This window comes from Ictalurus punctatus, chromosome 26, assembly GCF_001660625.3.
Source record: "Ictalurus punctatus breed USDA103 chromosome 26, Coco_2.0, whole genome shotgun sequence".
Lineage (NCBI taxonomy): Eukaryota > Metazoa > Chordata > Actinopteri > Siluriformes > Ictaluridae > Ictalurus > Ictalurus punctatus.
This window is the reverse complement of record NC_030441.2, coordinates 2,105,604-2,119,173: the sequence shown is the minus strand read 5'-3', so window position 1 is coordinate 2,119,173 and position 13,570 is coordinate 2,105,604. Positions and strand designations below refer to the sequence as shown.

The 13,570-nt window shown below is 43.6% G+C and overlaps 1 protein-coding gene across 2 annotated transcripts in view; it reads left to right on the top strand.

Moving 5' to 3' along the window:
* The first annotated feature begins 672 nt into the window (after window positions 1-672).
* nrp2a (neuropilin 2a) overlaps window positions 673-13,570 on the top strand; it is a 52,904-nt gene continuing 40,006 nt past the window's right edge. Inside the window, exons 1-2 of one of the 2 annotated variants that reach the window (XM_017456918.3) lie at window positions 673-1,243; window positions 8,032-8,209. In XM_017456918.3, coding sequence (XP_017312407.1) covers window positions 1,159-1,243; window positions 8,032-8,209 — 263 coding nt within the window. In that variant the 5' untranslated portion in view covers window positions 673-1,158. The remainder of the gene's footprint in view (window positions 1,244-8,031; window positions 8,210-13,570) is intronic. The other variant, XM_017456917.3, reaches the window with a different exon arrangement.

The following is a 13,570-nucleotide window of genomic DNA, read 5'->3' as shown; positions in this document are numbered from 1 at the left end:
TATATGTATCTGAATGTGTATATGTATCTCTGTGTGTGTGGTTTTTCTAGCCCCATAATGGAGCAGTGTTCGTGCTCGTGCTCTGGCCCCCTGCAGACAGAATGGCGCAACAACAGTTTACATTAATGGTTTATATTATATATCTATATATCTATGTATGAATCAGAAATAACACAAAACCGATTAAAATATTTACTTTTTACAGATTTACAACTTATAATTACTTCATATGTTTCCAATAAATTATGGCGACGTTTTGAGCTGTGTACAGGACTGTTGTAGGCTTTTGTTGATTTGTTATTGCATTCTCGTTTATTTTTTATTCCATAACTGTAAAAGAGAGGAAATGGTGACGTAATGTTAACTGAATTAAGCGTGTGTGTGTGTGTGTGTGTGTGTGTGAGAGAGAGAGTGTGCGTGTGCGTGCGCTTGCCACATACAAGTAACATACGCTGTATGCGTGTGCGCGCGCTGGTGCATAATCTGGTGTGTGTGTTTATTGTTTGGCTGCTGTGAGCGCGTGTCTCAACTCTGTGTGTGTGTGTGTGTGTGTGTGTGTGTGCGCGCGTGTGCGAGCGTGCGCGCTCCTGTCTAATCAGTATGTGAGGAGGGGAGGCGGGCCAAGAAGGACTTACTGTAACGCGATCGGCGCACGAACTCACTCCCTGCCTCACAGAGAGAGAGAGAGAGAGAGAGAGAGAGAGAGCTGGGTTTGAAGACGGAGCGCACGCGGGGTTTGTGCTCAGAGCAGCGGCGGCGGCGGTGTTGTTGCTGTTGCGCGCGCGGACTCGGTGGAAGTGGAAGACCAGCTCGTGCGCTTTAACACGCTACACTATTGGAGTTTTTTTTTTTTTTTATCCGTTTTGGGGTTTTTTTTTTTGCTCTTCCTGGGGGACCATAAAACGGAGACAGCGCGCGCGAGAAACCAACAGGAACTTAAAAATCATCCTTTAGAAATAATAATAATAATAATAAAATCGAAAGACTTTTTTTTTTCAGCTGAACTTTTTTCCTCTTTGATGTGAACACACGTAGTTTCACGGAGGATCACGAGGTGTTTTTTTTTGTGTGTGTGTTCTTTTTATTTGATTTTTTTTTATTATTATTATAAATCATCAAGATCTCTCCAGATCTCGGGACCGAAGCGCGTTTGGCACGATGGATATGACACACACTCTCACACACACACTCCTGCTGCTCGCGTGCTGCTGCTGCGGCTCCACAGCGCGAGCAGAGGCAGAAGGTGAGTCTCACTTCAGCTCCACTTCATCATCCGCGCGCGCACACATTCATACCACAGAGTGCAATACACAAACGTTCTAACACGCGACGCGCGACGCTGAGCTTCTTCCTGCAAGCCTGAGCATCTTCACCAGCCTTAAACCCATCGTCTACTGAGGCACGAGATCAGATTATTACAGATTATTACTTATTATAACCCCCAATCCAAGTGAAGATAAGAACTACTTGCGGTTCCCTTTTTATTTATTTTATTCATTTATTTATTTATAAACACAATCTTCTGCAAAATGTTAAAAACGCGTCATTTCTCGGCGCAAAAGGACCTTCCGGGTCACCCAGCAATTCTGCAGAACCTCCGAGGAGCTCTCAGGAGACTTCAGTGGTGCTCCTCATGGTCACTTTTATTCATTTGTCGTTAAAAAAAAAAAAAAAAAAAAAACCCTTCGTGAACCTTTTGCAACATGCTACGTTCAATAAATAGAGCACTTTTTTTTTTTTTAAAAATTATTATTTTAAATAATCGTGTTTATACTGATGTGAAAAGTTCTGTAAATGAAGCAGAGGACCTTCGATGACGTCACACTAAAGAAACCTTTCTGACTTTGGTCAGATTTCCCCCTGAAAATCTCTCGTAAATGTTTTCACACAGGGTGCGTTCAACGGCCAAGTCGTTTCACTGTGATAATCATTTTAAAATGTTCACAGTCATGTCCAAGTTCTCGCAGGAAGCAAAGAACTTTTAGTGGTGTGGTTATGAAGAAACCTTTATTATTAAGAATGAATACTATTCAACAAATATTAAATCTTAGTGTACAGTAGTCTACTATATTAAACGTAATAAAGTATATAAACTCTTCGCATCGTCAGCTTGCTACATAAATAAATAATAAATAAAAAATCCATAAAAACCATGAACCATCAGAGATTCTTACTTCAGTGTTACAGACGTGTGAACATTTATATTTAAAAGAGAAAATATTTGGATGCTCTTTTTACATTAAATTTTTATTTTTTTTTACTTAAACACTTTTTGCAACAGGATGCGTTCAACGACACTGATAATACTGTTTGTATTCATGTAAAAAGTTCTATAAGAGGAACCTAAAACCCTCCATACGTATGATCTAGTAAACATTAGCCTGCTTTCCATCTTATAAGCGTAAATACAATTCCCACTTTCCATGCGTTCTTACAATAAACGTCTTTCTACCTTCAGCACCGACATAAATTCATTTTGTCCACTTGTTTATTTCTAAACTGAACCATCGGTGAGTTCGACATCTTTTCTGCCTTGTTTATGACTAAAAACAAGTAGTATTTAAATGAATTTCATCTTTCCGTCTACAAAACTAAACATTGTTTAAAAAAAAAAAAAAAGTATTTTTATAGTAGCTACAAAAACAATCAACTTTTTACTTTACTTACTATAAGAGTTAATAATTCTCAGATTTCCAGGTTTATTCAAATGAATGTCTTCTTTCTTTGGGGTGTTTTTTTTTTTCTCTTCATTAAAAAAAAATATCAGAGATTCGTCTTAGTTACAGATTTGAGATTGGCATTTTTCTATTGGATTATTTTATGAATAGAAAGAGAACATATTTGGACGTTAAAACCCCTCAAAGCTTTTCCCTTTTCCCAAACAGGGTGCGTTCAACAACAGAATAAATAAATAAGTAAGTCGATGTAGGATGAGAGGAGCTTGTATACTGTTAATGAAATAAATTGCAGGAAAACGCTTCTATTTTTCACTGAAATCATCGTAGAGGAGGATTAGACTTGCTTGTTAAACAATCCTCGTGTTCTTGTGTCAGTTTTAACGGTGAAAAAGTAAGCAGGCCGACTTCGGGGATCCCTTTCGTGCTACACCGGTTGATAGAAAAGCTGAAAAAGCTCTTCATTTTGATTCCCGTGTTAGACCGCGGGAGCTAACGGAAGCTAAGTCCATCACCGTCGCTCGGATTTACGGTGACGAGGATGAAGTTTCATCATCACGATTGGCTGAAAAATGTGTTAAGATCTAAAAAGAGAGCGGACAGAAAGAGGGTTCACTTTATTCCAGACCAAATCAGAGGAGTCGGAAATATAGCTTACTGTGTGGATTTACTACTGAAGTGACCAGGTCGGCGTGGAATGAGCACCCGCGGTGTAGTACCAACTCTAACGGTGTTGAAGGTAAATCTGATGCAGGATCAAATCCATGCGTGAAGTGAGGAATAACAGAAAAATAATTTCTCTAAAAATTGTAAAAAATCAATCAACCACAGGTGTCATGTGATGTGATGTGATACCAACACGTCCGTATTCCTCTTAACCCACAACATCTTCCGAATGATTTTTTCCCTTGTCGATTAAAGAAATGGCACGTATTTTTTATCCGTTTATAGTTACAATTTACATTGCGGAACGTCCCTGAAAAACAGGTTTGAGCCAGAAACGGTCGTTCCGACACAAGCGTCTAGCGCTTCCAAACAAAAATGTTTGGACAAACCTTCCATAAGTATGTTATATAAATACAAGTCACCGGGCATGTCGTTACTATGGAAACGATTGAGGTGGAAGGGATATGGAAAGGTGTGCAGGTTACAAGGCCGAGGGACACAAGTCTGGCTCCGCCCACTGCTCCTGATCGTTTAAGGCCGTAGTCAGCAACCCTCTTCCTTGAGATCTACCTTCAAGCCGGTTTCATCTCCAACCAAAATCTAACACACGTGTTTTAGATGATCGAGAACTTCTTCAGGCAAGGATTAGATGGTCAGGTGGGCACCATTAGGGTTGGAGAGGAACAGGGTTGAATCAAGCGGAATACCGAATGGCCCCCTTTTGGACCTGCCGGGATTCTCACCGGTCGGTTTAAACCGAACGCTAGATAGATGACAGAGGCTGACAGTAACTCAAATAACCACTCTTTACGACCACGGGGAGCGGAAAAGCATCTCAGACTGCACAGTATCAAGATTGGCGTACGGTAAATCAGACAGCAAGTCTTTATACCCGTGGGCGTGTATCGTCAGTTATCAGGCTAGCGAACATTAACAATAATTATCGTTATTAACAATAAAGCTGTTGATTGTTAGCCTGAGCTAACGTTTTCCACCGTTCCCTGCTTCCTCCCAAACCCCTCCCCCACCCCACACACTGCTAGCCTTTCTTCTACTTCTACGTTTAATTATATATTTATTTATATATATTAGAGTTTATACTTCTTTACTTTAACCTGAGCGAATAACTAAAAGCTTTAGTTAAAGTTTTCGTCCCAGAGAGTCGTCACGCTCTGACGTCGAGTAAAGGATTTGGTGACAACAACTGATAAGAAAACAACGACGACGACGACGACGACAAACACCGTAAAAATGTTAACATTACAGTTCCACCTCTGACTGAATGATGTGTCCGTTAAAGGCTGTGTCAATTTTGCTCGCGACTGAAGTGACGACGTGAACCAAATGCTGTGGTTCGAGTTTTCTTTCTTTCTTTTTTTTCCAGCACCAGACGGAGCGTCTGGAGTCCTCGCTAATTTAGTCTTCCAGTCCACCTGTCTCTTCCCGTACCATCGACAGCTTCAGCCGTAACCCACGAGTGATCCTTTACCACAAACACGTGTGTGCCTTTGTTGTTTATTGCGGTTCGGACTGATGCCAGACAAAATACGCTCTCCTGAACAGACACCACTCTAAGAGTGTTGTGAAAACAAACAAACCAAAAAAAAAAAAAAGGTGGTGTGGGTCATGTTTGAGGTGGCGCATGCACATGGGACGTAGCCTCGTAAATAATAATAATAATAATGCAGGCGATCTTGTTGAGGTTTCTGGAGGAAGTGATGTCAGTTAGAGATATGTGATGCATCTGTTTGAAAGGGACAGGGTGGAAACGGGCCGGAGGAGAGGAGGATGCATGGCAACAAGTCGATTTGTGGAGGAAGAGCCTTGTGGAGCGAAAGAAAAGAGGGACGGAGAAGCGTACAAAAAAAAACAAAACAACAACTAGGCAATGAACCACAGGCGAGGAGAAATCATATTCCGACCGCTCACACTCCGAGTGCTGGAGATGCCTAGTCTTGAATTGCAATGAAGACAGAGAGAAAGAGAGAGAGAAAGTGAGAGAGAGAGAGAGTGAGACAGGTTCATCTGCAACTCGGTAAAGGATGAATGCATCCGCCCCGATTTCCTCACCGCGGGTGATAGCACTTTTTAATTAAGGTGCGAATGAGGCACGGATGGAGAGAAAAGACGGCGAATGATGGAGATTTATCATCGCCTCTCCACAGGCTTGCAACTTATCACTACTGCGACGCCTCGGCAGCGATAATTCTGTTAATAGAAATGAACACACACAAACACACACACACAAACATACACACTTACCACAATTCACTCTTAATGCCTACACACATGCCTAGCTGTCGAAATACTATTCAGGTTCTTAATGAACCGCCTAAAAGCATGTTTAATGAATCACCGAGATTATTAAACACACACACACACACACACACACACACACACACACACACACACACACACACACACACAACATTAATTCCGTTCTGATGCCATTTGGGAGCTCAAAAGTCTCAAAGGCTGAATGGAAAGATGGAGGAAGCGATACGTTTATCCCATTATAGAAGCTAAAACGCTATTGAGGAAGCGCCGATAAGGAGACGGAGACATTTTTGCACAATTAATAATGTAAAAATGTCCGTAGGTAGTAGTGTGTTAACCTGTAATCGTGTGTGTGTGTGTGTGTGTGTGTGTTACAAGCCTGCTTTCACCATCCCACAATTCCATTAAGTGTGCCTTTCCAAAACAAGACATTATGGTCATGGAAATGTCACCTCAGATGGCTCCCCCCCCCACTCGGTTTGCCAGGTCTCAGAAATGGAGATCTTCTGAGAACTCGAGAACCCATGTGCTTGTTTGAGGCTCCAGACATCAATCCGTCTTGTTTCTACTCAAAGGGCTACAACCGGGGATTGATTTTTTTCACGTTGATTATGTTCCTATAACAGCATGTCATCAAGTGCTTTATTTATAGTACACACAGCTGACTATTCTTTTTTTTTTACGAATGAAACATCGTAGTTAAAAAAAAAAAATGTATAAATCGGCGTATAGTTACGTCTCATGTTGTGGAACTAGGGCGCGATATCGATATCGGGATCATATTTCGTTAGTTTTTCCCCCAAGATGTTGAGCGATATTGCAGCGGCTTTTTGTTCATTTCGTTTGAAACGATTACAAACTGACCGGAAGAGGCCGAGTCGGTGTTAAAATCTGAACGTCCGCTTCCCATAACTTCACAAACCCGTGGAACGCTGTGTAACGTGGCGAGAGCGGGTGTGGACCACGCTATGGTTTGACAGTTCGACTGAAGACAATCCAAGGCCAGCGTTTTTAACGTGGAACGCTCTCGGGCTCAGAAACAGATTTCACGCTTCACAAAACGTACCAAAGTCTTGAGGCAAACGGGGGGCCGGTGGGCCGGGAGGAGGGGGGGCGAGCGAAACCTCAACAGACACACCTTAATTTTTGATCAAACTCCGCAAGGAAAGGGTTAATAAAAATAAAAATACAATACAAACCAAAGAAAAGGGGTGCGTGGTTGCCATGGCGACATGTCTTTCTGAAGTTGTATGTTGCCTAATCTGAATTTAGACGACTAATCTCCAGAACGATACCCACGCTCCACCGTCGGGGTCGTCACTCAGCCTGTTATATTTATCATACACCTTTATGTACTCGTGTAGGTCTTGGCAACGTGCTACACATTTCCTCTCTCGCCTCCTCTTGCTCTGTTCCTGACACTAGACCGTATTTTCTCGCACCTACAAGTCCAGAATATTTGTGCTAGTGCGAGATAACGAGCAGACGCGGGGAAGAAATTGCTCGCGTCTGTTCGGGCGGCTGCTGGAAAAGAGGCTTTGTTACGCCGGATCATGTTACAGCTTTTAGGTTGACTTTTGAATCCACGGACAGCGAGTCTGCTCGTCACTTCCTGTCTTAACTTCATAGGCGTGCTACTGGCATCCTGTTGTCCGTGGAGCGGGAGGGATGGAGGTACGACTGGAGAAACTTGAACTGTTTGCAGGCTTGGAGGATTATTATGGAGCGAAGGGATAGAATAATATCGGTACAGGCTTGGGGTTTGTTTTTAGAGTAAACGGTGGAGTTGTGTTAACGGTTTCAATTATCAGCTTACAGTCGTATCGTCTTTGCTTAATGCCTTCCATAAGACTGTTCCAACCTCCTTCCACCACAGCGCTGGCGAATTCTCGATTCTGATTGGTCAGAAGGTCTGACGGTAGTTCTGGCTTGTTGTAATTGTAGGCAAAGTGCTGTGACATCAGAGGAATAAAAAACGCTTTCCGACTTGCTACATTAGATGTTAAGAATGTGCTTGTTTGTACATTTATAAACGCAACTATCAATGGAGAAACATTACAACAAATTGTAATCGTTGGAAAGTCGTGGTGCTGTAGTAGGAATGAGGGAACCTCAGAAGAAAATAATCAACGGCGGTAACGCCGGTAACGGCGGTAACAGTAACGCCATTTTGCCTCGTTAGTTATTTTCCCATAACAGCACATCCCTAGGTGTTTTGTTCCCTGCTTAGCCGTTTTCTATGGCAAGCACATAATGCGATAAACATATCCATTCTGCATTCAGCGCTTTCCCACAGGTACTGTAGAGGCAGTGATTTATGCTCCTCATTTGTTCCGAGTACACAGTGGTTACTTGGGTCCAAAGGGGTAAACAAAAACTCTTCTCTTTTTTTCCCTCTATTTCCTCCTCGTAGGTGAGAAGTGTGGAGGACAAGTTGATGCCACCGATGCGGGTTACATCACTTCGCCCGGTTACCCTTTGGAGTACCCGCCGCACCAGAACTGCGAGTGGGTGATCACAGCCCCGGAACCCACCCAGCGCATCGTGCTGAACTTCAACCCCCATTTTGAGCTGGAGAGGCTCGACTGCAGGTACGCGACCACCGGTTGAGAACGATTGCGGCGCAACAGAGATGGTTGGGAGTCAAGGGAGTGACACTGGTGTACCCTTTGAACGGAAGTTGAAGGACGCGGGTGTTTAAGCCTTCGCCCCTTACCGGTTGGTCGTATGATAGGGGCTGGGAATTGGCACGTGACCAAATTATGGAGAAAAATGAAACAAGAACCGCTTCAGATTCAATATCTGAAGATACCACCGTGAATCCATTACGATATAATTCATTTAAGTGGCGTCCGATAGATGTGTGACCAACCTTGTTCAGAATCCAGGTTAGACCCTACACGTTAATTCAAACGATGACGACGTAAGTAAAGGACTATTTAAAAAATGTTAGCCGTTGGAATAATTTGCGCATCTGTCGTTTGTCCTAATACGTCAAAAAAAATCTCAGTCAGTTTGTCTTGCAAACCAGATATCTCACACCCTTAGCGCAGAAAGCGTCAAGTGGCCCCACTTTTAGCAAAAAAAATGGCTCATCGAGGGTTCTCTAGATGGGTTACCGTTGTGGAACCTGACAGAATGGAAGTACCCCCGATGTATCCCTGAACACTAGCTGGAAGTATATCAAGACAAAACACCGCACTAGATCCATAAAATCTAATTCCGAGCATGCGATTTTAAAAGAATGACAAAAGCTTAAAGTGGAACGCTGAAGGATGATATATATATATAAATATATATATATATATATATATATATATATATGAGCATCTACATACAGAAAAGGAGAGCAATGTGCAAGATGAGCAAGGGGGTGGGGGGAAGCAGGAGACGAGGACAAGGCGACAATAAACTTCGAGAAGAAAGGGGGAAGGAGGAAGCGAGAGTTATGAGACACATAATAGGGTTTGGAGCAGAGCTAAAAGGCTTACGGAGCGATGCGGTGCAGCTGTCTGTAGGAAGGACGGTTTTCTAGCCTTCGCTTTCAAACAGCGGTACAACATTAAAATGAGATTCTTGTCTTCGCGTGAGATGAAGCTGGTGACTAATGCTTCGGAGGCAATACTGTTTATGTTATTTAAAGGGGGTTTATTCTGGACTACAGGGTTGGTAAAGGTTCTCTGTAGGGTTTGAATGGTTCAAAAGGTTCCACATAAAAGCGATGAACATACGAGAATTCGTAAGGAAATATTCTTCCCAGGTCCTTGGATTTGTCCGAGGTCATAGATTGACAGACCTGAACGTGCAGGGTGAAAATGGTAATGCATCTGAGATCACAAAATCACCTATATAAGGTTTCTGGTATGTTTATTTGGAGGGATTTGGGGGGGGGGGGGGGGGGGGGGCTCTTTTGGTGTATTTTTAAGTGATAACCAAACCACAGGGTTTGGAAGCCTCTCAATGCCATCCAGAATCAGAGGTTTCAGATGCGTCCTTTGTTTGAGCGCAGCGCCACACCAAACCTACCGCATTTATTTATTTATAAGATGGAACAAATGGGGCTTTGGATGCATTAATGCTTTCAGGCTGTGGGTTTCCGGAGGAGATTTATCATCTCCAGGTCCAAAACAGATTGAAGGAAAGGCAACAAAAACCATGACCAAAAAAAACCGAAGGCCAACCTTTCATCTGTCCGACGTAGTTTGTGCATTATCCACTTGGACAGGCTCCATGTGGGCGCTTGTTTGTTGTGAAGATTTTGAGTCGTTTGAAGTTTGGAGGGGAAAAAAAATATAATAAAAATGGTGCTGTAAAAGGAAGGTCCCAACCAGAGCTAGGAAACCAGCCTGTGGTGTGTGTTAACCAAAGTTTCATGCTCTCGGATTGGTCAGATAGAGCAGTTTCTGAGGTCTTGTGGTAAAAGATGTGCTGGAGATCGATACGTTTTCTGCACATGGTAAACATTTAACACACAAAAGGCATTAGGATCAATTATACCGCAGTGCTCATGAATTCTGTATTCTGATTGGTCAGAACGTTCTCAGAGAGTAATGCGGATACAAAAAAAGTCGCAGGTTTATACGGATACCCTTTCGTCTTCTTGCGCAGGGAACTGTATGCTCGGCGCTCAACGTAAACAAATAGACGTTTATTTAACATCCATGGAAGGAGTCTCCAGTTTCAGGGCTTTGTGACGGGTACGTTTTTCACCGATGGAAAATCTTCCGCACAAAACGTCTTCTCGGTATATACTAATAATCGTTGGTAGATTGATGGGGTTTGAAATGGGAAGTGAAAAAGGGGTTGTCCGGTAGAGGTGGTCTAAAGGGTAAGGCTCAAAAGTAACCCGTTCTTAATTAGCCGATATCGCTAACACTTTCCAGACCGACTGACACCGAATTTACTTCACCACTTGCGCACATGACCCTCGAGTCACTCTAATATCCATTCGCGCATACACTGTACAGACATCCAGTGGGGTAAATTCTATCTGAAATTCGATATAAAATCTGACTTTATAGGTTTGTAATGAATTATAAATGAACCTCGGAGGCACTGAGGGTTGGACATGATTGTGACTTGTGATCGATTTATTAGTGTGTGAAATGAAGCCGTTTGGAAAGATTGCCCGTGGAGGAAAAGTTCAGTAGGCTGAGCGGACCACACGCACCACATGTAAGCCAATACTGAGAGTCATTTGAACTTTCGTCACTTTCGCTTCTCTCTCTCTCTCTCTCACACACACACACACACACACAAATACACAAGCATGAACCCTGATGCACCCTGTAACTACACGGCGTTCCAAGATCATGATTAAAACTCGGAATATTAAAAGCTGTGCGGTCGGGAACGGCTTGTTGGCAGCGCCAATCGCCAAAAACTCAGCTAGAGTGTGAATTTTTACCAAATCGTTAACAGAAAATAATACTTTGATGTCAGTGCTTGTTTGATGTCCACATTTTCAAAACCCAAACTGCGTATTTAATCACTTTGTAATTACCACGACCGTAAAGATTTGTAAAGTGTCAGAATTTCAATCCATTTTTTCCCCACCCCTTCCGTGCCATTTTTGACCGTATTCGTACAAAATATTTATCTCGAATAAATATAGCTAGCTGATGTTAGGTATACGCGTCTAAATGTCAGTTCAGGCGAACACGCGTTGCTGAAATATTATCTCACGTTAACGGAAGCCGGAACATATCGTGTTAACCGTGACAGGAAGTCGAGAGCGTCACACGAGTGAGGTCGAGGAAAGGGGGTGGGACTAATATCAGAGAATTCAAAACACCTAGGTAGATTGAAACGTGGCCGATCCGTCGGCTCATATTCCGTGTATTGCGAAGACGGCTGTTTTGTCGTATTTTCCGAGTGATCGGACATTCCGATGTTCAGTCTGCGGCGGGAATATGATAATCGGCGTAAACGACGCAGGACATCGTGGAAATCGTAAGAGAGGATTAAAAATCAATCGGTCGTTACGTCGTACAGCTCTTCGGCTTATACGTTTCATTATAAATGACGGTCTCAGCTTCCGAGTTCCGTTTTCGAGAAGACACAAAAGGGAAAAAAATACCCAGAACGCAAACAAGTGATCGAAAGAAAGTCTCGGGTTGGGTTTTTTTTTTTTCTCCTTCCCTCAACTTGCTGCATGTCTACTCCCTAAACGCGCTGCGCAATGAGTCAGCGTCAGCACTTTGTAACGCCGCATGATTGATAGATCCGCCTTGCCATTTCAAGGAACACACACACACACATACGCTCGATCATTTGCATTCACTATACGCACCAACACTCAAGTTTTCCCTCCGCTCTAAAGAGCAGGTTCGCCACTCGAGGCCCCTTAATCCAAGGTCGCATCAAGATCAAGCTGACTCGATTTCTCAAGCGCTATAACCTAATTTATACTCATCCATCCAGGAGAACCTTTATTATTATTATTATTCTTTTTTTTTTTTTTTTTTTTTTTAGCTAAGGTGCATAAGCCCGTCAGTGTCCGTGAGGCCACTGCAATTGTGGATTCGGTCCCAGAAGGTTTGGGCCGCCTGCCAAATGGCTTTCACCTCGAGGGGACTGTAAGCAGATTGATGTGGAATAGATGCAATAAAAACGCTAGATGAAATATTAGGCTATATCTTTAATGCGATCTCCTGCAGTCTTCGCCGCCGCAGGGAAGGAGGAGGAGGAGGAGGACGTCAAGATTTCTACCGGTTATCTTTGCGACGACGCTTCAGTCGTCTTTCCTGTATTAACCGTCTCTTCAGCCTGCACGCTTCTTTTCCTCATCCTTCCACCGAGAATCCTCGTCATCAATCACTCTCCTCCTCGCTGACGGCCGGGTTTGAGGTATTTATTCCTCCCAGCAGGGGAGTAAAGTCGAGCAGGTGGATTCTCTTCTCACCCCCCTGCTGATGTACATGAAACGATGCCTCCACCGGAACCTCGCTCTACCCCTCGTGCTGTTTTATTCCTATTGTTCTCGCACGTGCGTCACTTTTCGATGAAACGTAGGGCAGTCGTAACGGCGTATTAGCATCCGCGTGTTGGTCAGGCATTCATGCCCAAATAGATGTCTAATCAGCTTCTTCTGGGCGTGGCCAGTCCAGCTTTTATTTTTCTCGATGCGTACGGCCGTTCTTCCGAGCTTTATTTCTTCGGAACGTCTCTGTACATATTTAAGGATGAGGTGAAGTGAAGACGATTGGTGCGAGGAATCGTTGGAGCCAGTCGTTTGGTTTTGTCGCTCGATCGAGAACATCGCAATCGAACGTTGGCGAGAACCGTACCGCACGCACGTAGGACTTTAACACGGTCTGTCGCTTCCTAACATGAACGTAGCGGTACCGCCATCATGCGCCGGACTCTAGAGTGGGATTTATGCTTCGCGGAGATCCAGATGGTACTGAAAATAACCAAGTTTTAGTCAGTACTTCCCTTTGAGGAACGTCAAAGCGTATAGTATAGTCAGCCTGTGACACTGAAATCGTTCACGCTGGGAGATCCGGCAGGACTGCCTCGCCTCGGATTTCTCCGAACGTTTTCAGATCGGTCCAGGCGGCTAAGAGTAGCTTTCTGACAGGAAAAGATCGTCCTACTGTGCAGTTTTGCAAGCTCGCGGTCATGCCTGTTTTTAGCTTGTCCATATTTAGCGGAGGTGCTAAGCTATCGACTCGCGAGTGTAAGGGAAGAAGGAACCGGGATCGATTACTTAACGAGGAATCGATCGCTCACGTGCCTTCAAGACCAGTGAGGTCAAAGCCAGCGACGTCGCTCATCACGGACATGAAGGCTACAGCGTCACCGTATTTCTGCGGCTCGGCCGATTCCTCGATTGGCCCTTGCTCGCGTTTCTTCTTCCTGTGATCTTCAGGATTTATTTCCTTCATTCAACAATTACCCAGCACATGATCCTAATTATATCAAGCATCAGAGTTGATTGTTTATAAGTG